Below are 23,640 nucleotides of genomic sequence, written 5' to 3'. Positions count from 1 at the left end.
TGTGATATTACCTGACTCCAGTTGAGTATTAAGTAAATTGACAAAAGAGAAATTAATTGGTAGAACTGTTGATTTTAACCAGTTTATAGAGTAATCTGAAACTTTTGAAAAAGAGTTTATCAGTTCTATTGAATGAGACAGAGACGATTGAGAATTCTGGAGGAAGAGTAAAACATCATCTGCATAAAGACTGATCTTATGTTCTATTTTATTACACTTTATCCCTTTAATACCTGTTGTTTGCCTAATTGCTGCTGCTAGTGGTTCGATAAAGATAGCAAACAGTGAGGGGGAAAGTGGGCATCCCTGTCTGGTCCCCCTCTGAAGACAGAAGCTAGCTGATATTTGGTCGTTCGTCCTAACACGTGCAATTGGCGAACTGTATAATGTTTGTAGCCAGTTTATGAAGAAGTTCCCAAAACCAAATTTATGTAAAGTTGCAAATAAGAACTTCCAGTTAACTCTATCAAAAGCCTTTTCTGCATCTAGAGATAATATACTAGTTTCTATGTTTCTACTGTAAGAGAAATCTATCAAATTAAGTAATCTACGCGAATTAGTGGACGACTGTCTACCCTTTATGAAACCAGTTTGGTCAGGGTGTATTAAGAAGGGGGTTACCTTCTCTAATCTTTTTGCCAGGGCTTTACAAATTATTTTGAGATCAACATTAATAAGAGAAATTGGGCGATAGCTGGTTGGAAATGCTGGGTCTTTGCCTGGTTTTAACAAGAGACTAATATTGGCTGAGTTCATGTTTGGCTGTAATCTGCCGCTCTCTTCGATTTCCCTCACCATTCTGAAAAATGTTGGAGCCAAAATGGTCCAGAATTCTTTGTAGAACTCTGCTGGGAACCCGTCTGGACCTGGAGCTTTCCCATTAGTCATGGATTTAAGGGCTTCCTGGAGCTCTGCTGATGTTAGTGGCGAGTCCAGGACTGCAACTTGGCTGTCTGTTAATTTAGGAAGTGTTATCCTATCAAGGAACTCATCGATCTCGTCATCTGATGGGTTTATCTGTGGTGAGTACAAAGTTTGGTAAAAGTCTCTGAAAGTGTTGTTTATTCTTTCAGGGTCATAAACTATATTCCCAGTTGAGTCTTTAACAGCAGATATGGTAGTTTTCTCTTTATTAATTTTTAATTGGCTGGCCAGAAATTTACCGGATTTATTACTATGTTCAAAGTTTTCTATTCGTAGTCTTTGTGCTAAAAATTGTGTTTTTTTGTCAATAATTCCATGAAGTTCTAATTTAGCTTTACGTAATTTGCTCAGTAACTCTTCTTCTGTGGATGTCTCTAAAGACTTAATGATTTCTTCTAACTCCTGGATACGTTTATTTTCTGTTTTTTTCTTATGTGATGAGAAAGAGATTATTTTACCTCTCATCACTGCCTTTCCTGCCTCCCAGAGAATAGATGCTGATGTTCCAGGCAGGTCATTATGTTCTAAATATAAAGCCCACTCCTTTTTAAAAAATTCTATAAAACCTTCATCTTTAAGCAGTGATGTATTAAACCTCCAGTTTTTGCTTGGTGGGATTGCTTTCTTGTTTACTAGAGTTAAAGAAACCGGAGCATGGTCGCTGACAACAATAGGGTGTATCTCAGTGTCTGAAATGTCAGCCAGCAATGAGCTGCTGACTAGAAAATAATCCAAACGTGAGTGAGAGTGATGGACGTGTGAGAAAAAAGTATACTCTCTACGGTTAGGATGAAGAGATCGCCATGCATCACAAAGCCCATAATCACTCATGTACTGTTTAACTATATAAGTGGATTGGCAATTGCGCCGAGTCCCAGCTGTACTGAGCCTGTCTAAGGAATGCATCCAAAAATTAAAATCACCTCCAAGTATAAGTGGACAGTCCAAGTGTTCGGAGAGTACAGAGAAAAAATTATGAAAGAATGGAGGGTCATCAATATTTGGACAGTATATGCTCACAATACATAAGCGTTGGTTCTGTACAGTTATTTTTAACATTATAAATCTACCTTCTGGATCAGAAACTGTGTCCAGTACTGTGAAATTGATGTTTTTGTGTATTAAAATAGCTACCCCTCTTTGCCTAGAGTTATAGCAGGCAGAGAACATGCTGGGAAACTCAGGTGTTTTAAGTTCATCTGCCGATGTGGCAGATCTATGAGTCTCCTGTAATAATATTACGTCTGCTTGCATTCTTTTTAACTGATCAAAAATCTTTAATCTTTTATCTCTTGAGCCAGTTCCATGTACGTTCCATGAGACAAATCTTAGTGCACCCATAGATGTGTGTGTGAGTAGCTAAAATATGACGCCTTCATGTGAATAAGATGGAATAAGTATCTAAATGTATAAAATAGTATGTTAATAAATAACAGAAAAGTAAATAATAATAAGGATTCAACAGTGTTTGTGGTTATATTATTTGACGCATAAATTATGATATTGTGTTGTGACTTAAATATATCCATGTGTGTGTGTGTGTGTGTGTGTGTGTGTGTGTGTGTGTGCGTGTTCCTGTGTGTGTGTGTGTGGGTCTGTGTGTGCATGTGTGTGTCTGTGTGTGTGCGTGCGTGTGCGTGTGTGTGTGGAGTCTGACGCAGTGTTGGAAAGTTGTGTGGTTGTGCCATACAGGTGTAAAGAAGCAGATAAAAAGAGGAAAGGAAAATACAGAAACAGGTTAAAAAAGAAGAAAGAACTAAAAAGAAAAGGTGATGGGGTGTGAGGTGATGATGAACAGGTGAACTCATCATCTAAAACACGGATCTAGCAGCTGTTTATTACTGACGTGCTCAAACCCAGTGAATCTGATAAGAAAAATAAAGGTCTGACCTGATGTTGGGCTAATACAGCCAGTCTGTCACTCCTCGCTCCTTGTAAAGTTTATTATCCACATAAAGCTTATCCACTGAGATGACAGCTCTCTTCCCATCTTGGATAAACTTTTTACGCAGCGGAAAGAGAACTCTGCGCCGATCCAGGATTTCCTTAGGAAACTGGTCATTAACGCTGAAGTCTTTGCCTTTGAGCTCTCTTCCGTGACTTTTAACCAGATCCTTCTGCTTAAAATGTTCAAATTTAGCCACGATGGGACGAGGTCGTCTGCTGTCCCCTCTTTTAGCTCCAAGGCGATGTACTCGGTCGAAGGTGATGTTTTTTACCGTTTCTTCGGGTATCTTCATTTGGGTCTGGAGAAAGTGTTTAACAGTGCGTTCGCAGTCCTCGGCCCCTCCCACCTCCTCCGACAGACCTGCAAACACCAAATTATCCCTCATGCTACGGGCCTGAAGGTCCAAAACCGTCTCCTTCAGAGTTTTGTTGTCCTGGGTGATCCGCGTCATTCCCTCCTCCAGGGAAGAAACGGACTCCCGCAGAGACGCGTTCTCAGCAGCGAGCCGTTCCACCTGCTCCTGGCTGAATTCCAGGGACTGGCGGAGGTTCTGAAACTCCTGGTGCAGAACCTCAAGCAGATGAAGACGCCCCTCAAATCCCAGAAGCCGTTTATCTATGGATTCTAATAATTCCAATATGTCCTTCCGGGGAGATGAGGCCTCAGGCGAGTCCTGAGGGCGGCTCCGCTTCGTCCCAGGTGTTTCAGGTTCACCTGCTGATTTCTTCGGACCCATAACAAATAACTCGAAAACTCCGTCAATAAAGTTCTGTAAACTTTCTAAATTTTCTTCACTTACCTCCAGATTGAGCGAGTTATACTTACCAGATTATTTTTTTGCGTTGTCAGTTTTTAAATTAGGCAAAAATGCATCTGAATTGTTTGTGAATGTTTGCTAACGAGCTGCCATCAGCTTCAAACGCTGCTGTGTCCGGTAATCGGCCGTCAGCGCATGCGCATCTCTCGCGTCTGACCTGCGCATCTCTCGCGTCTTAGCATTCTACAGACACACAGTATCGTCTGTAAAATAAAATCACTGAACTGTGATCTTGAGAAAGAGGTTTAAAAAAAGTGTCCCAGTTCACTGCTAGTTGCCTACATTTGTGGTCCAAACACCTTATTTTGTGTTTTTAAGCAATTTTTTTCTTATTCAGTGAGAGAAATCTAGTCTCTGCTGGGCTTTAACGAGTGCATCAAAGTCAGGTTGAATGTCTGAGGTGGAGAAGCGAAGCACAGCTGACTAATGATCATCAGTGAGAGAGGATCTATACCTGGATTTTGTAAACTTCATCATTGAAAATGTTTGTTCACAAATGTAGGTAGAGCTGAAGAGAACCAACATCTTCTGAGCATGTCTCTTCAGGTTTGGAAAGTCCTCCTTAAGAGAAGAGTAGAAATCCAGCAGAGATCCTGAATCTCTGCTTTCAAGTCCCAAACCCTCTTCAGCACTTTCCCCAGGCTGAGCCAGCTGACAGCTGTGTGGAGTCCTCCAAAAGAGCCACAAACTGTCTGTGATCCAATGCCCGCGCCCTGATGAAGTTTATTATTTTAGTAACAACATCAGTAACATGGTTGATTTTTAGCACTGACTTGCACAACACATGTTGGTGTATAATACAATGCAAAAACACCTATTTTTGATCTGCATCGATTTCTGTCACTTTATCTTGCATGCGTTTCAAAAGTCCGACATTTTCCCCTGTAAAGCCGGGCGTACACTGTGCGACTTTTTCACTCGCAGCGTTCAGCTTCAGCTCAAACTGTACGACTTCCCCGCAGAGCAGATCTCACGAGTCATGTGCTCACACTGTACGACCCAGTTCTCGTATGCGACCTGACTGCTCACGCTGTACGTCTGGTAGCAACACTTCGGCCCTAAAAATGTGCTAAAAATAGCAGTTTTTACTCAACACGTCAGACTTGTTTGTCTTGTCTTGCCTGTTGTTCTTCGGGAGTGCTGCAGGAGGACACACAGGGATTTATGGGGGATGGATGAGGAAAACGAAATAAAGAAAGTAAATCTGTGTTTTGTGATCAGTTTAATTTGACATGAACACGACAAACACGCTTTCTTGACAATCTTTGTGAGTAAAAAAAACGTGTAGAAACAAAAACGAACAGCGTGTGTTATTAGGGAAATAGCGAGCGACCGGCGTTGATGCAGGATTGTGCATGCGCCGTGAGCGGTTCTGATACTTTTTGGGTCGCAGCTGCTCGCAGCGCCGCTTCAACAGTGCGATACCCTCACGAGGGACGAGCGAAATATTAAACACACCAGAAGTCCGTGCGACCACACGACTGCTGATCGGCGGCTGGTCACGTGGTGTTAATCGCCTCTCGTAACCCCCTGTACACTACACGGCCGCTCGGCGCAAAACTCGCCCCGATGTCGTGGCTTCTCGCACGACTGGAAAATCGGCTCAAAAAAGTGAAAAAGTCGCACAGTGTACGCCCGGCTTAAGATTTGGACAACCGTCTGTTGTGACACCTGACAGTCTCTCCCATTTCAATCCCAGAGTGTCCGTGCACGCATTTACCTCTGTAAAAAGATCACTCCCTGTCGTTGTCCCTTTCATCGACCGCATTGCTGCCCGCTCCTCTGTGAGCTTGAAGTCCGTTATCCCCGGACAAATACGAGCAGCTGGGCTGTGTCCCGGACATCACAGCTCCCGTCTAATGAGAAAAAGTCCAAACTTGCCACTTCACGTTGCAGCTGAAGCTCCAGGTTCCCCGCAATGTCCTCGATCCTCCTGGTCACGGTTCACCTGGACAGCGGGATTTGCTCAAATGCGCCTTTTTTTTCAGGGCATATTAGTGCGGCAGAGTCCACCATGCACTCTTTGACAAACTCTCCCTCCGAAAACGGCTTGCTGTTTTTAGCTATTTTGTGGGATATCACAAAGCTGGTCCTGGTTGCTGCATCCCTGGATGTGTGAAGCTTAGTAAAAAAGCCTTGCTGCTTTTGCAACTTTGCTAGCAAAGCTTCGGATGTCCGTGCCCTCTCAGCATCAGACAAGTTCTTGTATTTTTCTGAGTGTTTCTTGTCGTAATGCCGACTCAAATTGTAGTCCTTAAACACGGCAATCTCCTCCCCGCAAACCAAACACACGGCTTTACCTCCGACTTCAGTAAAAAAAAATACTTAGCAGTCCAATTTTTGTTGAAAATCCTGTATTTGGCATCTTACTTTTTTTTTTTTTTTTGCATGAGCGGACATTTCTCAGGCTACAATCACCATGTCAACCGCGGGCACTTGTTGCTATACGTATTGCGTCATTGTGCACGTAAAAAACAACTTCAAAATAAAAGCAATGCAGCCTTAGCCCATGCATGAGGTAAAATGAGAAAATACATTTATTTTGTAATTTCCAATTAACCTTACGGGGGCCGGTCAAAGTCAACCAAAGGGCCGGATGTGGCCCGCGGGCCGTAAAATGCCCAGGTCTGGGCTATGTGGACCAAACTCACGCTCCTCTGGTAAAGGGACTGAATAGCCCTTAACAAAAGGCCATCCACCCCATACTCCTGGAGCGTCCCCCACAGGGTGCCCCTGGGGACACGGTCATAAGCCTACTCCAAATCCACAAAACATGTGGATTGGTTGGGCAAACTCCCATGCCCCCTCCATCACCCTCGCAAGGGTATAGAGCTGGTCTACAGTTCCATGGCCAGGACGAAAACCACATTGCTCCTCCTCAATCTGAGATTCAACTATCAATCGGACCCTCCTCTCCAGTACCTTGGAGTAAACCTTTCCAGGGAGGCTGAGGAGTGTGATCCCCCTATAGTTGGAACACACCCTCCGGTCACCCTTCTTAAAGATGGGGACCAACACCCGGTCTGCCACTCCACAGGAACTGCCCCCGATGACCACGCAATGTTGCAGAGACGTGTCAACCACGACAGCCCACCAGATCCATAGCCTTGAGATACCCAGGATGAATCTCATCCATCCCCGGGCCTCCGCCGCTGTGTAGTTGTTTGACTACCTCAGCAACTTCTGCCCCAGAAATTGGACAGTCCATCCCCAGGTCTCCCGGCTCTGGCTCCTCCTCGGAATGCCCGTAGGTGGGATTGAGGAGCTCCTCAAAGTATTCCTTCCACCGCCTGACTATAGCCCCAGTTGACATCAGCAGCTCCCCATCCCCACTGTAAACAGTGTGAGCGAGTTGCTGCCTCCCTCTCCTGAGGCGCTGGACAGTTTGCCAGAACCCCTTTGGCGCCGATCGATAGTCTTTCTCCATGGCCTCACCAAACTCCTCCCACGCCTGAGATTTCGCCTCGGCAACTGCCACTGCTGCACCCCGCTTGGCTCTCCGGTACCCGTCTCCTGCCTCCGGAGACCCACAAACCAGCCACGCCCTGTAGGCCTCCTTCTTCCGCCTGACGGCTCCCTGAGCCTCTGGTGTCCACCAGCGGGTACGGGGGTTGCCAACACGACTGGCACCGGCCACTTTGCGACCACAGCTAGCAACAGCCGCCTCAACAATCGCAGAGTGGAACAAGGCCCACTTGGAGTCGATGTCCCCCACTGCTCTCGGGACGCGGCCAAAGCTCTGCTGGAGGTGGGAGTTGAAGACCATCTTGACAGGTTCTTCTGCCAAGCGTTCCCAGCAGACACTCACTATGCATTTGGGTCTGCCAGGTCTACGCGGCATCTTCCCCTGCCATCTGATCCAACTCACCGTACTCCGACTCTTTGTTTTTACATCCATGAAAGATCTTCTGAACTGTTCTTTGTCTCACCCTTCACCTAAGACCCATTTGTCATGGGAGACCCTACACAAAGTGCACCAGACAAATATTCTCCTAGGATCATTAGGGCAGTCAAACTCCTCCACCACAATAAGGTGACTGTTCAAGGAGGAGTTACCATTTGTCAATGAAGTTAATCCTATATGGCAGCTAGGGTTGTCAGTGTGAAAATTTAACCTCACGGTTATTGTGACCAAAATTATCACGTTTTTCGGTACTATCAAGGTATTTTTTTTTAAACGTGTTACATTTTCAGACAACTAAATAAACCCTGTATATCAGGAAATAGTCCTCAGTTTGTGTCTAAATTTTGTAATTATGTTGTTTATTTGTTTACATTTTTCCTCTTTAGTCTTTAAAATACCAATATTTGTCCATAACTTCTTATTTCATGTCTGTTTGATGTCATCATTTAAAAATATTAGATCAGATGATACTCAGTACTCAAGTAGCCTTCTAATCAGATACTTTTTTACCCTTACTTGAGTAATAAACCCTATATCAGGAAAATATAGTCCTCGGTTTGTGTCCTTCCAGTGAGCTTTGCAGATGTGGGAAAATGTCATCAGGCAGTAATCATTGTTAAATTCATAATTATTCTCGGAGAGAGACCAACTCTTATCTGCCCCTGGGAGCCCCTTAATGCATAGCGTCATTTCAATATGGGGGTGTCCGCGACACGGTTTATGTGCAAGTAGCAGGCACTGCGGCTGCTTTATATAGGGACTCACTGCATTCTCCCTTAACCCAAATTCTTGGATCACACATTTTTGCTAAAACACTAACGTTAGCTTGCCTTGCGTTGACTGTAGAGTTGTGGGTGATGGTCACGCAAATGTGTCATGAGATTTGAAGCGTTGCTGACTTTCACAGACACTTTTTCTGCACGTGCTGCAATCAGGATAGCCGTCTTCTACCAACTGTCCCTCGACATTCTTCAAATATCCAAAAAATGCCCGTACTTCCAACTTTGTCTTCTTTGAGGGATAATAAATGTCCTGAGCGCTGCCGTCTCCTCCTTTGGTCATTGTTTCAGCTTCAAGAAAGTTTTGGTTGTAAACAACAAAGTGCGCATGTGCCGCCGGCAACTTCAGCAGATGATACGGTGGCTGGTAAGGGTCACGGCGCCTACACCGCAGCCACGGTAATCCACCGAGATAATATATCTTTTTAAAAACAAGACGGTTTTTATTATTGTCATTTCTTTTACCGGGGTTTACCGCTACACCGGTTACCGTGACAACCATAATGGCAGCAGACTTTCACAAACCACTGAGTGGATTTTATTTTACATGCTAGGACATTTTCATTGGATTTACCTCTAAAACTGATTACTTTTTGGATTCCGGCCATCTTAAACATACTCTCTGGTAAACTATCTTAAAGTCAAACATTTCATCACAGTTACAGAAATTGAGCTAAAAGTAGCTAATAGCCATCTTCAACTCATGGTCTACATCAGTGATACTCAGTAGGCTTGTTTGCTTGAGACTGTACATAATGTGTTCAGGATGGGAGAAACTGCTACATAAATTTGACCTGTCAACATAAGCGGAACCTGGTTTAAAACTCTTGCATAAAATTGTTATGTAACATGGATTCCTTAAGAAAAGCTAAGCTTTATATTTGTTCCTTTTTAAATGATTATTATTATTTTTTTGTCTGTTACGCAGGCCTCTTATCCCGACTGGGTCGCAGTGGAGAGAAGCCCTACGCACCGCTAAATCTTATAGCAGACTTTGCTGGAGGAGGCCTTACTTGTGCTCTGGGGATAGTCTTAGCTCTGCTGGAGAGGACAAAGTCAGGCAAAGGACAGGTCATTGATGCCTCCATGGTAAGGGCCTTTCTTGAGCACATGTTTGATATTTTTTTCTAGTTTTATCATCAAACTGCCACAGCTTTGTTGGCTGAGGTTGAATCACCCCAAGCACTTCCTCCAGCATTCATAAGCACTGTGTGTGTGTGTGAGTGTGTGAGTGAGTGAGTGAGTGAGTGAGTGAGAGAGTGAGAGAGAGAGAGAGAGCTCTCGCTATTCTTACACCCTCAGGGATCTTTGAGTTCAGTTCTGTGCAGATGAAGATTCACAGCTTCATGGAGTTGGTATCCGTGGGATATGTTGGAATAATCATGGAGGAAGTTACAGATTTTCTAAGCTGCTTTGGTGCATCACTAACATTTACTCAACAGCTAGTGCATTTCTCAAACGATTTAGTACAAACCGCACAACCTAGATTGACCTGCAAAAGCCGTTCACTCTGCTCATAATGGATATTTCATTCAGTTTTAAGGTCAATGATAGAGTCTGTGTTACTAAAATAGAAAATCTGGACACCATTGTTTGTGAACATGATAGTCGCAAGGCTATGTCATGTCTTTATTATGACAAGAGATATTTAGCAGCAGACATGGAACAGATTGAAGAATGCATAGCGGAAAAAAATCTGAAAATCTGAACGTTTAATAACCCATGACTGAAGGAGTACAAAGATATGCAGCAAGCGTTTTATTTGTGGATGGAGAAGACGAGAAACATGGGTTTAGAAGTGCTGATCGCATAAAGAGGTGAGGAGGATCTTGGGACAAATTTGTCCTTGTTAAAGTCTGAAATAAATGAAATTAATGTAAACACATTAGTAGATACACGATCATTGGCCGGATATGTGATGGCAGGATACCTCAGAATAGTGCTACGCCCTCTGTTGTCCTGGTGGGGAATTGTTTTTGATCCCCAGCTGATGAAGTCGTCTGAAAGCAAAACATCAATGCACGTACGTCGGCCCCTCACAGAGCTGACGGAGAAGTATAAATTAGGCTTAACAACTGAGAAGTTAAGTATTCTTAAAGATGAACTATAAAAATAGGATTAGAATATTGTATTCATGCAAAATGACATTAATAAAGAAAATGAAACATTTTTAAATATCTTTAAAACAGTTTTTGATATAACTGCCCAGTGTTCCAAAATAACAGGCAACAGCTACACAGAAAGACCATGGATAACTAAGGGATTACAAAATGCCAGCAAACAAACACCCTATGTCACGATTTCAAGAGAAATAAGAATCACAGAAGCAGAAAACGAATCAAATGGATACAAAACAAACTAATTAACATAATGAGAAACTGTAAAAGAGAATAATTAAGAAAAACTTTAGAAGATAACAAAAATAAAACTAAAGGTATGTGGAACTTATAAAACTGTGTAATTAAAAATGGGATGCACAATAATTTCCCCCCAGATTACATAGAAAATGTATCCACTATGAATTAAGTAGGATTCAATGAATTCTTTGTAGATATTAGATCAATACTGGAAAAGGAAATAGAGGTAGATGGGATAGAATTGAATGCTATAAATGATGTTATAAGAAATAATAGCTCAGCATTATTAAGAGCAGCGGATGAGAAAAAAATGTATGACTTGAGTGGATTTAGGAATAAAACAAGTAGAGATCAGAATGATGTTGGTATTGAAAAGCATTATTGAAGGCATAGAACCATTGACATATCTTCCACTTCTTCCTGTTAAACGGGAGTTTAACATGCTTGTCGCTACATGCTTGTTTAGTATGAGGATTGCTGTAGAGACACTGACACTAGTCAGTGACTCGATGCAATCTGTTGGGTTCCTTATATAGGAAACTTTTTACTGATTGGCTTAATGAACTGACCTGTATTGGAATGTTTACTTTGTGAAGTGCCTTGAGACGACTTTTGTTGTGATTTGGTGCTATATAAATAAACTGTATTGAATTGAACTTGACTTTTTAGACTTGGGTATTTCCACAAAACAAGAAATTAGCTAAATGTTTTCCTTTTTGCAAAAAATACGAGATACGCATACAAGTTATACACAAATTAAAGGCCAGTGTCAATACTCTCCCAGTTCCCTAAAATGTTTTAATTCACTTTGATAGTTTTGTAGAGAAATATGAAATGTAGACAATGGCCAGTAAGAGTTTAGAAATAATAGGTCACCTACCTTGTCCCTAATTAATTTAATAGAAAAAAATGACAGAATGTATGGATACTAAGAAGTATGCCATTGGTCCGCAAATGGCGGCCCCTGGGCCACGTCCGGCCCGCGAGCCCCCTCTTTGCGGCCCCCAAACCCCGCGCGTACCCCCCACCCCGCGCGTACCCCCCACCCCCATCCCTGATGGCCGACCGGGAGGTTTAGGATAGAGCTGAGGAAAATAATCAAATAATCAATGCATGAGATACGGGCATAAACGGTTCTGCATCATAGAAGAGTACCATAATCAATTATAGTGGAATGTAGTAACAGCGGCACCAGCGTAGCATCCAAATCTGTCAGAACGGTGTTCTCCACATTTACCAGGTAGGAAACTTTGATCTGCCTTCATGTGGTACTGCAGGGCTGAGCGCTGGAGTTGTAACCTGAGACCGAACCCGAATCGAATCAGCCCGACCAGTTTTGTTGGATTTGGGCCGTAAATTATGTTAATTGAGCGGGTTGTCATGCGACGCGCTCCGCTCGCTCGATCAGCAACTGAGACAGAGAGAGAGCAGGAGATTGTCTGCTCACACAAGAGAGAGGATCGGAGGATGCTTCTCCAAACACGCATTATTATTTTCATAATTTCATTATTGTTTCTCCTGGATGCGCTCAGTCAGACCGAGTGCTGTGATGTCGGGAGGCCCAGTCTTGGGGAGGGAGCGGGGTGAGTGACGGCGGCTGCAGCGTAACCTCTCTCTTATTTAGGGACATGGAGAAGTTAAAAGGAGAGAGAAATAGAAGATAGAAGTTCTTGTTCCACTTTATTCTTTTGTTTCATGATGATAAACTGATGTTAAATTCAGCTTAAAGAGAAACTGGGAGGAAGCTTTGGTTCATTTTAAGTTACAGGAGATCTTGTTTCCTATCTGCTCCTCCAGAGACAGCATGGACATGAGGGTTACATGGTGAGGGTCCCACAGGACAGGTTAGTGCAGTCACACAGCCGAGCTGGAGGGGGACAGGTGTTGTCCTTCTTTATACTGCAAGCTTGTGTGTTATGTGCATTACAGCCAGCAATCCAAACAGCTTGTTGTTGTTGGAAGGAATGGTAAACCACTTCTATAATGTGCACAAATGACTAGATGTTGTAGAGGTCGAACAAACAGTTATGGGGTTTTTAATTCTGATCTGAGAAAAGCACCAAAGCTGCTGAGGACAAACTGTAAAATACTCCATCAGAGTCTCCAAGTCCTGCTGTGAGTCACCGGCTTGTTGGCTGTTGGACATTTTCAAAGCAGAACTACTCTGAAGTCCTAAAGAAGGGAAATGACAGTGTTTAATGGTTAAAACGTGCTCATTTAAATCAATCATGCAGAAATGTCAATTCATTTTTTTTAAACCACAGAGTATTTCTCAGACAAACAAAAGCTTCACCACAGGGGTCTACGGTTTATATTATTAAAGGACAGAAACCAAAATTTTACCAGCATCTTCTTTGTTATGGCTTGTTTTTCTCATCTAGTCCAGTCGTCTTTTTATTAATGCAGTTAGACATTTTATCTTTTACTTTATTCTGTCTTGATGACTTTCTTGCTTATGTGACCCCCCCCCCCCCCCCCATTCAACCATGCAGATAAGTAAACAAAGGCTTGCTCATCAGAGGCTCTAATCTCTTAATGAAAACTGTGGGGAATTTTCCACCTGGGGTCAGTTTTAGTTTTGTTTTAAAATATTCATAAGCTAGAACATCTGGACCTTACGAGGGGAGAAAAAAGCTTCAAGAGTCCAAACTGCTGCTAGCAGAGACAATGCCGTAATTAAATAAGAACAGAACGGCTTGGATTTGTTTGACAATATTATGTATAAATATCTTACTTGGAGAAAAATGAACAAGTCCTGTAGTAAAATCTTCTGGGAGGTGAGTTTTTGCAGGAAGACAATGGTGCACATATAAATGAAAACCGTTGCAGCAGCTGGCCTTGCAGGAGTGCATTGTCACACAGTTGGAATACAAAGTGTAGCCTCCCACAAACTGAGAAGTGTTTTTTCAGACCATGGACACAAAGCTGCTGCTGCAGTTACATCTCTACTTTGTGAGATTGAGTCTTGCTGAAATTGCAGCAACACATTGTGAGCAATTGAGTTTGTGCAAAGCGTCTTGGACTATAACATGGAGAAGCTTTTGTAGGATTGGGAATTAAACCTGAGGGGGGATTGATTTTCTGTATTTCTTTAGTGGGAGGACATTTGATGGTAGTTGCATATTTTATTTATTTTTTTAGAAACTCAGGCAATCCAATTCTAATACTTTATTCAAAGTGTCACGATCTGGTAAATGTACACCATGGGAATGTTGATACCAGTCAGAGTGTCAAATGTTCCACTGGCAAAATGATTGTTAAACTTTAGATCACGTATGGTAATCACAATTATCAACATAATTGGGAACATATTAGATTCAATAATCCCTGAGAACAAATTAACTCATTCACTGCCAATGAAGACTAAAGTTATCATTTGCATTTTTTTACTGTGTGGGCATCGGAACGAGCCCCCGCACCGTGAGAACAAACATCTCAGCTCTGAAGCCAGTCTTCATTTGCATACGTCACTCATCACGTGATCAGGAAGCAGAAAATCCATGTGTTAGGAGATCGTTTTGGGCCGCTGCTGTAAAAAAAGTGAGGCGCGAACTGGAAAAGCTTCTGCCGATCACAATTCAACGACGGATTATGAAAGAACGGATAAAGCTCGAAACACATGGATTCTTGTTGATGTAAGAGGTGAGTCTCCGCTTTGTTTTGGTTGTTTTGGCGTCAACATCATCCTAGCGCGCAACGTTCTGTGACTCTTAAAAAGCATTAAAAACGGTGAGAAACGCTGGCAGCAAAAGAGTTAATAGACTTGATTTTTCAAAAAACTACTTTTAAAGTTGTTCTGTAGTATTACCATCAACCTAGAAATGCGTGTGATGTGGTCTTATTGCTGTATACATTAAAATGGTTTCTAATATTATTCTGACCTCAGTTTTTATATCAGCCATGCAGTAGATAACTATTATTTTGTCATTCTAATACATTATAGGCAAAGGGATTTAAACAGCAAATAATTTAGAAAACTGTTAAAGCTAAACTTTTTTTATTTTAAAAGCTCGCATTACAATCACAATACAAACTCCACATGTAAAACTCCTTTCTTCTGCCTACCAGGTAAAAGGCTGGGCGATATGGCCTAAAATCAGTATCACGATGTATTGAGGATTTCACCTCGATAACGATAAATGGATGATAACTACAGGTATGCGCAGAAACAAAAGTTGTCCACTAGATGGGGCTGTCACGTGTATTACATTTGAGTCACATGTCTACAGGGCTCAAGGTGATACAGCTTCTTAAAGGGACATGAATGTTGCCAACCTACACAAATCTGTTCATTTTTTTATTATCAAATTTATTGATATGGGAAAAATTATCTCGATAAGAGTCAAAAATTTCAACAACAATAAATTTTCGATTTATTGCCCAGCCCTGCTACCAGTTCATGTGCCTGGTCAGGTCCGTTTAGAGGACAGACTGCACATTTCCTGTTAAACATTGATTCAAACATTTATTTGAACAGACATGAGCAGAAGCACGGAAAGCTCTCTGCAAAATCCAGTTGTCTGTGTTCCTTCACTGCCTGTTCAGCTCTTTCCACCTCAGCATGAACAGACTGTTCTCCTTGGCTCATGGTGGCCGCTGCTCCACTGGATTCAAAGGTCATAAAATTTGTTGATGGATTTCAGTTATTTATAAGAATTCTGTCATCAAAGACATTAAGGGTCATTTTATGTGGTCCCCTTCCTAAACGGTATAAACAGCTGCTGGAATGGCTTCAACATAAGGAGGTAAACTCTCCATCAGCAAATATAACAATATCTGGAATTACTGCCCAATCTTATAAACTAGCAAAATAATAACTCTGTTGTTTTTGACCATTTAATTTATTAGTTGACTGATGCCTTTTATTATGAATAATACTGTTTATCTCAGAATAGCAAACTTTCCTTGATTGCAAACAGTAGTATGATTTTTTAGTTTGTTAAATGTTAAAGTGTATGGGTGTCAGTTGTGCTGTTTTAGCTCAGTGTTGATGCAGACTGAAATAATTCAAGGTCTCTCAGGGAAAAGAGTCTTCTGCTTTCCTTTAAAATTTAAATAATGTCAAGTGAAAGAAGCAGTCACCAGCAGCCTGTCGGAAACTGACTTTGACACAAACGAGTGGTGCTGTTCCCGATTCACCCGCTGTATGTTCCTGTCGGGTATCTTGGAGACAAGACACACTTTGTAAAGCCTAAAGCCTATCATGTTGCCGAGCTGCAGCTCGCTCTTGCACGACAATTGGAACAAACTGCAGTAATTCAGGTGACAAGATGAGGTTTGGCTGCAGGTCTGAGTCAGTGTGGTTATTGGAGACCGACTCCTCTAAGACTCCAGTTACAGGAGTCATTAAACATTGGCTTTTACAGGCCGAGAAGGGGCCTCTGGAGAACACGCTATACTGGCTTATTATTCCCTTTATCATTAGTTTTTTTACTTTTCAGGTGCATGATTGCCTTTGAGTATTAAATTAGGTTTAAATCAGGTTAAGTAGCATTATGCAGAGTACGAGTAGTTTACTCTAGAGATCAGATGCATCTTGGTATGCTTGTTGGCTCTTTAACTAACTCCCATAACCTTATTATAATTCATTGCCAAAAAGGTAGCCATCTCCTACTTTCATCCCAATGGTATTTATTCACAGCCCTGTCCTTGGAGACATCTCAAGAGGTTGTGTGTGCAGGCATGGGACAATAACCAATTTAGCTGGATGATATATTGCCCAGCTAAATTAGTTTCTTTTGAGGTCGTAGAGATCTACGTTACTGATTGTAGACAATTTAAACCTAAAACGGTGCTAAGGGGATGTGGTTGACATGCAGGGCATGTGTCTGACAAAGACAGCCTTCAAGGCTGAAAAAATTGAGTTCATTTTCATCTATCATACGATTAATTGATTATTTGATTATCGTCCATGTGTGTTTAGAGAGGGAGAGATGCCTGTCATCCTATTTAGGGCCGGCGGTTCGGACCTGGATCCGATCTAGACCTCTGTTTTTATAAGTGTATATATATCTGAATGAAATAAGTTAATTAATAAAATATACAAAAGCCACTTTTTACTGGAAGTAAGGGGCCGTTATGTATGTAAAACAAAGTACCCACAATAAGTATTTCAAATAGTATTTTTTGGAAAGCATTTTATATGAAAAAGAAAAAAAAAGTAACCTGCAATGTGCTTTTTAAATGAAGGTGCTTTGTCTATAATTGGATCGTACAGTTTGTGCAGCATTGTCCTTTATGCTGAGTAGTTTGTACTCAACTGCAACTCTTTCTAAGCTCAGCTCAAAGCGTTTTCTCAGGTTATTCTGTTTATTCGGCTCAGATGTTGCTGCCTTAACAGATGACTGCTAATAAAAGTCACAGTTTCTCCAACACAGACTGCAAACGTGTAACAACTTAAGCTTCCTAATGAAGAACAGTCTGCTTGTTCTCTGTGTGTAAACCTCTTCTGTCTCAACTGTGGTCCCTCTCTGTAGACTCATCTTGAGGCACAACCACTCTGACATTCATGGTATGTTGGTCAGACAGCTGCTCATTATTATTACTGTAGAGTTTGAGTTTCCAAATGAACAGCTAAATATGTGGACCTCATCTAGAAACGGAGTCCTGCTGACTAAGCATTTGGCTGCCATGAGCAAAGGTGTGTGGGGTTAAAAAAATCTCATCTCCAACAACCAATTATTTTCTTGGCTCTTGGTCAGTTGCAAAGGGTAAATATTAATCTGCAGATGGGAAAATGTTTTCAGACAACTGGCAGCAAATTCTGGAAACAAACGCTGTACCATCTGTGCACAGAAAACATCAAATATGGTTTCTACTATAGGTAAATAAGATCTGTTCGACACTTCTCAAAACAAAAAGTGATCCAGTATAAAAAGAAATGTGCAAGTTTGGTCTCAGCGCCAAGATCTTTTTTTGCCAAATGCCAAAACAAAATCTAAAGTTGAAAGCTTTTTGTCCTTAATTTCTGTTGGCACCATAAAACAGCAGCCTGGGAATAGTTAGGAGGCTGTCAATGTTAATGATTAAAGCCATTTAACGTTTTAAACTTCAGAAGAAAGATGAATGAACAATAAGCGCTGCATGCCCTGAATGTCGTATTCCCCTAAGCTAATTTAAAAAAACAGGATTCTCACAAAAATGCAAATGAGTCCAGACTTTGACAGAACTAACATCGTTTTGGTGAAAAAAGATTTGCAAAATCCCCCAAACTGAAGTGGAAGGTTTTTCTGATTCTTGATAAGTAAGAGTCCCTTTGTAAATGCACCCTGCCAAATCTTTTTCTGCAGGCCTTTCTCCTTGTTTCGTTGCATTTAAATTGCAAAAGATGGAAAATAAAAGTAGTCTTTCTTAAAATTCAAGCCCCTTGAGAATCGGGTCATCGTCTCACTTAGTCTTGTGTAGGTTTTTTTTCCACATCAACAGAAAAGTTGACCCGGGGTGTCAAAACTGTAAATGTGTTTTAGGTTTTGACATTTACTGGTGCTTTGATTTTAAACTTTACTTGCAGGCTGTTGGTGAAGGAGAAGGTGGTGTGAATATCTGTGTGGATGCAGGCAGTCGCTCCAGGGATGTCACCCATTCGTTCTCTGGTCACTTTAATAGGCACAACACTTCTGCTGTTTATTCTGTACTCCACGTAAATTAGGTTTTTCCTTGTTTTTTAATTTAATGCAAACTGATTTGTGCAGATGTTCTTAACTTCCTGACTAGCTTAACTGCCCGAGCTGGCAGCACTTCCTTTGTAGATAAAAGTAATTATATTTGCTCTCTAAATCATAGACAGTAAACCTTGTCTGCTTCAGATCTGTCATCTGACACATCAGGGCCGATCACTTATCATCTTCATTGTTCCTCCTCCAAAGACACGGCACCGTGTTTCTTACCATTAATCTGTAAACACTTCCACCCTGGAGGGTTGTACAGGATGGAGACCGTACTGAAACACTACATTTAAACTCTCTGGGACACAGAAGATTGACTTCTTTTCCCAGACTGACTTTTGTGTTTTCAAGTAGAAAAAATCTGTGGACTTTAGTTCAGCTTCAGGCCCCTGCGTATCAATGCTTTCGATCTGACTTTATTGTAATTTTGAGGTCTGATGCATTTAGTTTTCCGTCTGTTTTGTGGTGATTCATTGATTTTTACCTTAGCTGCATCCCTATGTGTCTATATTTTTGTACATTTTACGAGTTATTTTCATCCCCTAATGTGTTACAGACTGTGTTGTCTTGCACATCACCTTATTGATCCACCTCTCCCTGCTGTCAGATTTCGCAAACCCTCCTTCATTCTTTGTTTTTTCCACATACACTCACTGGCCATTTTATTGGGTACACCTGTCCAACTGCTCGTTAACACAAACTACGAACCAGCCAATCACATGGTGGACACTCAATGCATGTTGACTTGGTCAAAACAATTCGCTGCAGTTCAAATTGAGCTTCAGATCGGGGAAGAAAGGGGATTTAAGTGACTTTTATATTGTCATGGTTGTTGGTGCCAGAGGAGCTGGTTTTAGTTTTTCAGAAACTGCTGATCTTCTGAGATTGTCACGCACAAGCACAACCATCTCTGGGGTTTACAGAGAATGGTCCGAAAAAGGGAAAACAGTTCTGGGGGCGAAAATGCCTTGTTGATGCCAGAGGTCAGAAGAGAACGGCCAGACTGGTTCAAGCTGATAGAAATGCAACAGTAACTCAAACAACCATTCGTTACAACCAAAGTATGCAGAAGAGCATCTCTAAACACACATGTCGAACCTTGAGGGAGATGGGTTACAGCAGCAGAAGACCACACCGATTGCCACTCGTGTCAGATAAAAACAGGAAACTGAGGCTACAATTCACACAGGCTCACCAAAATTGTTGCCTGGTCTGATGAGTCAATTTCTGCTGCAATATTTAGAGGGTTGGCAGGGCCAGATTAACACTTTGTTGTACCCTGGGCAACAATATTCAAGGGCCCCATCATCACGACCCAAGGATCATGGTCACATACAGAATATTTTACTGTAATATGCAGTAAATATACTCAATACTTGAATGCCTGACATCCTGTAACCTGCTCAGGGTAACCTTTGACCCACCTTGTGTGGACTGACCAGTGAGGAGAGGGTCTTAACTTGAGGCCCTCTCTTCATTGGTCAGTCTGCATGAGACTGACTCTCAACTGCTCTCAACTGACGTTCAAAGTCATAGGCAGCGAAGCGTCTCTGTGCAGCACAAAAGCCCGGGTGGACAGTTTGTTGAATATAGGGTGATCATATTTCCATTTCCAAAAAAGATGACAGGGGATCTGTGCCAATGACGTCACACTATGGCGACGCCACACAAGCCACGTTGGGACCCATTTTTTGTAAGAACTAAATTAATATCAGATTCTGCCAATAAAAGGACTCTAAAACAATTCATATGTAAATGTTTTGCATATTTATTGCAAAATCTCATTTTCTGCTTTAGTGCTGCAACAAGGTTTCATTAATAATAAATTATTTAGAGCTGAAACAACTAATCGATTTAATCGATTATAATCAATTATTAAAATAGTTAACAACTTTTTTAGTCATCGATTAGTTGTTTAATAATCATATTTTACCGCATAAAGTCTATTTTTACCACAATCTGACATCGGTTACAAGCTGTTAAATTTGCCGCCAGTGTGTGGCAGTAATGAGCCACTGATCTACCAGTGGAGCCGTAGAAGAAGAAATGAGCCAATGAGTGCCCTCGGTTTTCATGACGTATCACGTTACTGACGCTCATCTTGCTGTGAGAGATGGCGGAACAAGAGGAAATACGGAAGAAAAATAGAAGCGACAAAACTGAAGCGAAACCCCGGACAAAAACCTCACGAGTATGGGAGCACTTTACTCTAGATGCCTTGAAAAGACGGGTGACCTGTAAAATATGCAAAAACCATCTAGCATAGCACGGAAGCACGACGTCCCTAAGTGAACATTTGAGACGAAAACATGTGGGGGCTGATGCAGCAGAGGAAGAGCACCGCGGTCAAGTGAGCCGTCATTTGGAAGAGCCAGCCCAGTAAGTAACAGAAAATAAACAAGCTGGACTTAGTGTTTTAGCTGAGTTCGTTATACTGGATGTTAAACATGTTTTTTTGCCGCGTCAGTCTACGGTGTTCTACTTCTGATTTACTAGATGCCATCGTGAATCTCCTCTGTGTTGTGAATCATGCGCTTGCCAAATTCAGCACGTCTGTTTATAAGAATGTTCTCGTTAAGAGAAAAACGGCACAAACCCATAACTATGTTCCTCATTCAAAAAAGGACAACTCCGCGGTGAAAAATTTACAGACGAGCTGTGTCCAGGTGAATATAACGCTGCATAGTTGTACGCTTTCAATTTTTAAATACAGGAGAAATTCAGAAAAAGTCATTTTTTTACTATTAAAAGGCTGTTTTACCGTCTAACGCTGTAAAACGCCTCACAACACATTTTTATCATGTTTCTTAAACAGTATTACACAAAATAAACATTTTTCACATTTCTCTAGCTAATTTAAACACTCCCGACTCAAAGTAAAAACCTCATGAGCTTCTTACTTAGAGCTTTTTAATAGTAAAAAAATTAGAATTTTTTCTGAATATCTCCTGTTGCGGGCTATTTTGTAGAACGTAACCCTCAAAATAAATGATCACTGTATATTGTTAATTAATTCAAATAATATAATATTGATTTAGTGTTGTAGTGTGTGTGCTGCTTTATTTTATATGTGTACTTATTTCAGTCTATTTGTGTTTCTTATGCAGAAAAAAAAGCATGCAACGATGGACAACTACATGGGGAACTCACCCCCCAGCAATTCATACCACTTACAAACTATTCTAAACATGCTGGTAAAAGACATGAGGCCACTATCCATGGTGGAAGGTGCAGGCTTCCAGCTAATGCTAAAAAATTATTCTGGACTGATATTTTGCACTGTTTAGCTCATTTTATACTGCTGACTGTGTTCATGTGCAATAAAATAGATTGCAGTCAACTGCACAATTCTCTTATGTTTTTTTTTCTTAACTGAAATGCATCCATCACTTGTATAGGTTAAATAGCTAAACAATAACAAACCGATTAATCGATTAATCGAAAAAATAATCGACAGATTAATCGATTATGAAAATAATCGTTAGTTGCAGCCCTAAATAATTATTATACCTTTTGTTGTACTACACCATCGGTACGCTTCCTGTGCACAGATTATTGAGGATGCTTGTTTCAGCTGTGAGATTAGACGATAGGATCAATGAAAAAATAAGTTGTCCCACACTCCATGGAAACTTTCAGAGAATCCACAAATAGTGGCTTTCAAATGGTTTTGTTACTTTTTGCAAGTTTAGAAAAGAAGCAAATGAGACAGCATGTCTGATAATTTAGTTTTTCTTCTGATAATATTGGAACATGTCAGCATTGTCTGAGGAGCACAGCTACACAGAGGCTTCTGGGGAGCCCAGTTATTGGGGGGGCATTTTGCCTTGGCCCCCAAAATGCCTTGAAACGGCCCTGGGTGTGTGACTGAGTTTTGAAGGTGATCTGAATTGTATCAGATGTGTAAATATGACATGTGTGTAACTTGTTGTTTTATACCGGTAAAAACGTGTAGTGGAGATAAATCTACCGACATTTTAGTTTTCAACACTTTGTTTTGTTTTCTTGTTTTTATTTAACTATTTCCTGTCCTGTCTGTCTCTCATCTTCCTGCATCTCCTCTAAACTCCAGAAAATCTGCTGCCTGGATTCTTACTTTTTTACCTCATCAGTTACTTCTGAGTAGATCAAAGGGATCTCCTGACCACAAAGCAGAGAGCGCGTTTCAATGCTGCGTCAGTGAGGTGAAATCACCGCAGCACGGGTGAAGAGCTCCACAGTGGCAGAGCGCTTCAGGCACAAATAAGACAGAAAGTAGAGAAAATGTGTGGACATGAACGATCGTGTGCTAATTATAGTTTTTTGGTTGCGCCACTTTGAGAATGGACCGTGCGCCGGACGCAGCAGCCTGGATCGCTGCGCAACAACGATCAGCGCTCTGCTGCTCTCTGTGCTCCCTTCTCAGAAGAGTCCATAAATGATGTAATATAGGTAGAAAACGTTTTTCCGGCTCCCCTGGATGTGTAGGATATACAGCTCCCCCATAATTAGATCCCTGCTCCTGGATGAAAAACTGGACATTTTCATCAATACAGGAACCCCCCTGGATGCCTGGACAGAGAGTGAAAAGTGGACATGTCCAGGGAAAACTGGTTTAATATAAAGCGGGAGATTACAGATACAGTATTTCGTTCGTGCCCTTGCTGCCCTGGGCCCTTTAGAGTTCGTGGGCCCTGGGCAATTGCCCAGTTGCCCATATGGTTAATCCGGCCTTGATGGTTGGGTCTAGGGCTGTCCTGATCTGATCACATGATCGGAAATCTGCCCTGATCACGTGGTTTCAGACTGATCGGGACTCGGACTTTACTTCCTGATCCAAGCCCCGATCCGGAGTTGGATAACTTGGTTCTCCTTAAAGGTTGTCAGGCTCCCCTGATGCCCTTAACTTACACACCCAGAAGGAGCACAAAAAAGATCCAGTTTCCGCCCATATTATATTATTTATATGAACTCATTAGCGGATTCTTTTGAGCAGAGATGCAGAGAGCGGCAGGCAGACTGCTGATTATTCATGAACTCCAGCTGCGTTCTGCACACGGCCACAGTAACATTTTCTAAGAAGTGTCACCAAAAAATATTTAATTAACACACAGTCGTTCGTGTCCGTTCATTTTCTCTCTCTGGTAAGTTCTGTCTGTATTTGAGCATGACGTGTGGACGCGCTCACGCTGCCCCGGCTGCAGCGCTCGTCACTGGCGCAGCCGGGCAGCACAGCGCACACTCTGCTTTTTCGCGGTCAATAGATCA

At 41.7% G+C, this 23,640-nt stretch overlaps 1 protein-coding gene across 2 annotated transcripts in view; it reads left to right on the top strand.

The window, feature by feature from the left end:
• amacr (alpha-methylacyl-CoA racemase) overlaps window positions 1-23,640 on the top strand; it is a 50,954-nt gene that overhangs the window by 16,520 nt on the left and 10,794 nt on the right. For both annotated transcript variants that reach the window (XM_054744453.2, XM_054744452.2), the window contains exon 4: window positions 9,301-9,461. In XM_054744453.2, the coding sequence (XP_054600428.2) occupies window positions 9,301-9,461 (161 nt within the window). The remainder of the gene's footprint in view (window positions 1-9,300; window positions 9,462-23,640) is intronic.

Source organism: Nothobranchius furzeri, chromosome 6 (genome assembly GCF_043380555.1).
Source record: "Nothobranchius furzeri strain GRZ-AD chromosome 6, NfurGRZ-RIMD1, whole genome shotgun sequence".
Lineage (NCBI taxonomy): Eukaryota > Metazoa > Chordata > Actinopteri > Cyprinodontiformes > Nothobranchiidae > Nothobranchius > Nothobranchius furzeri.
The sequence above is the reverse complement of the archived record's forward strand: the minus strand, read 5'-3'. Positions and strand labels throughout refer to the sequence as shown.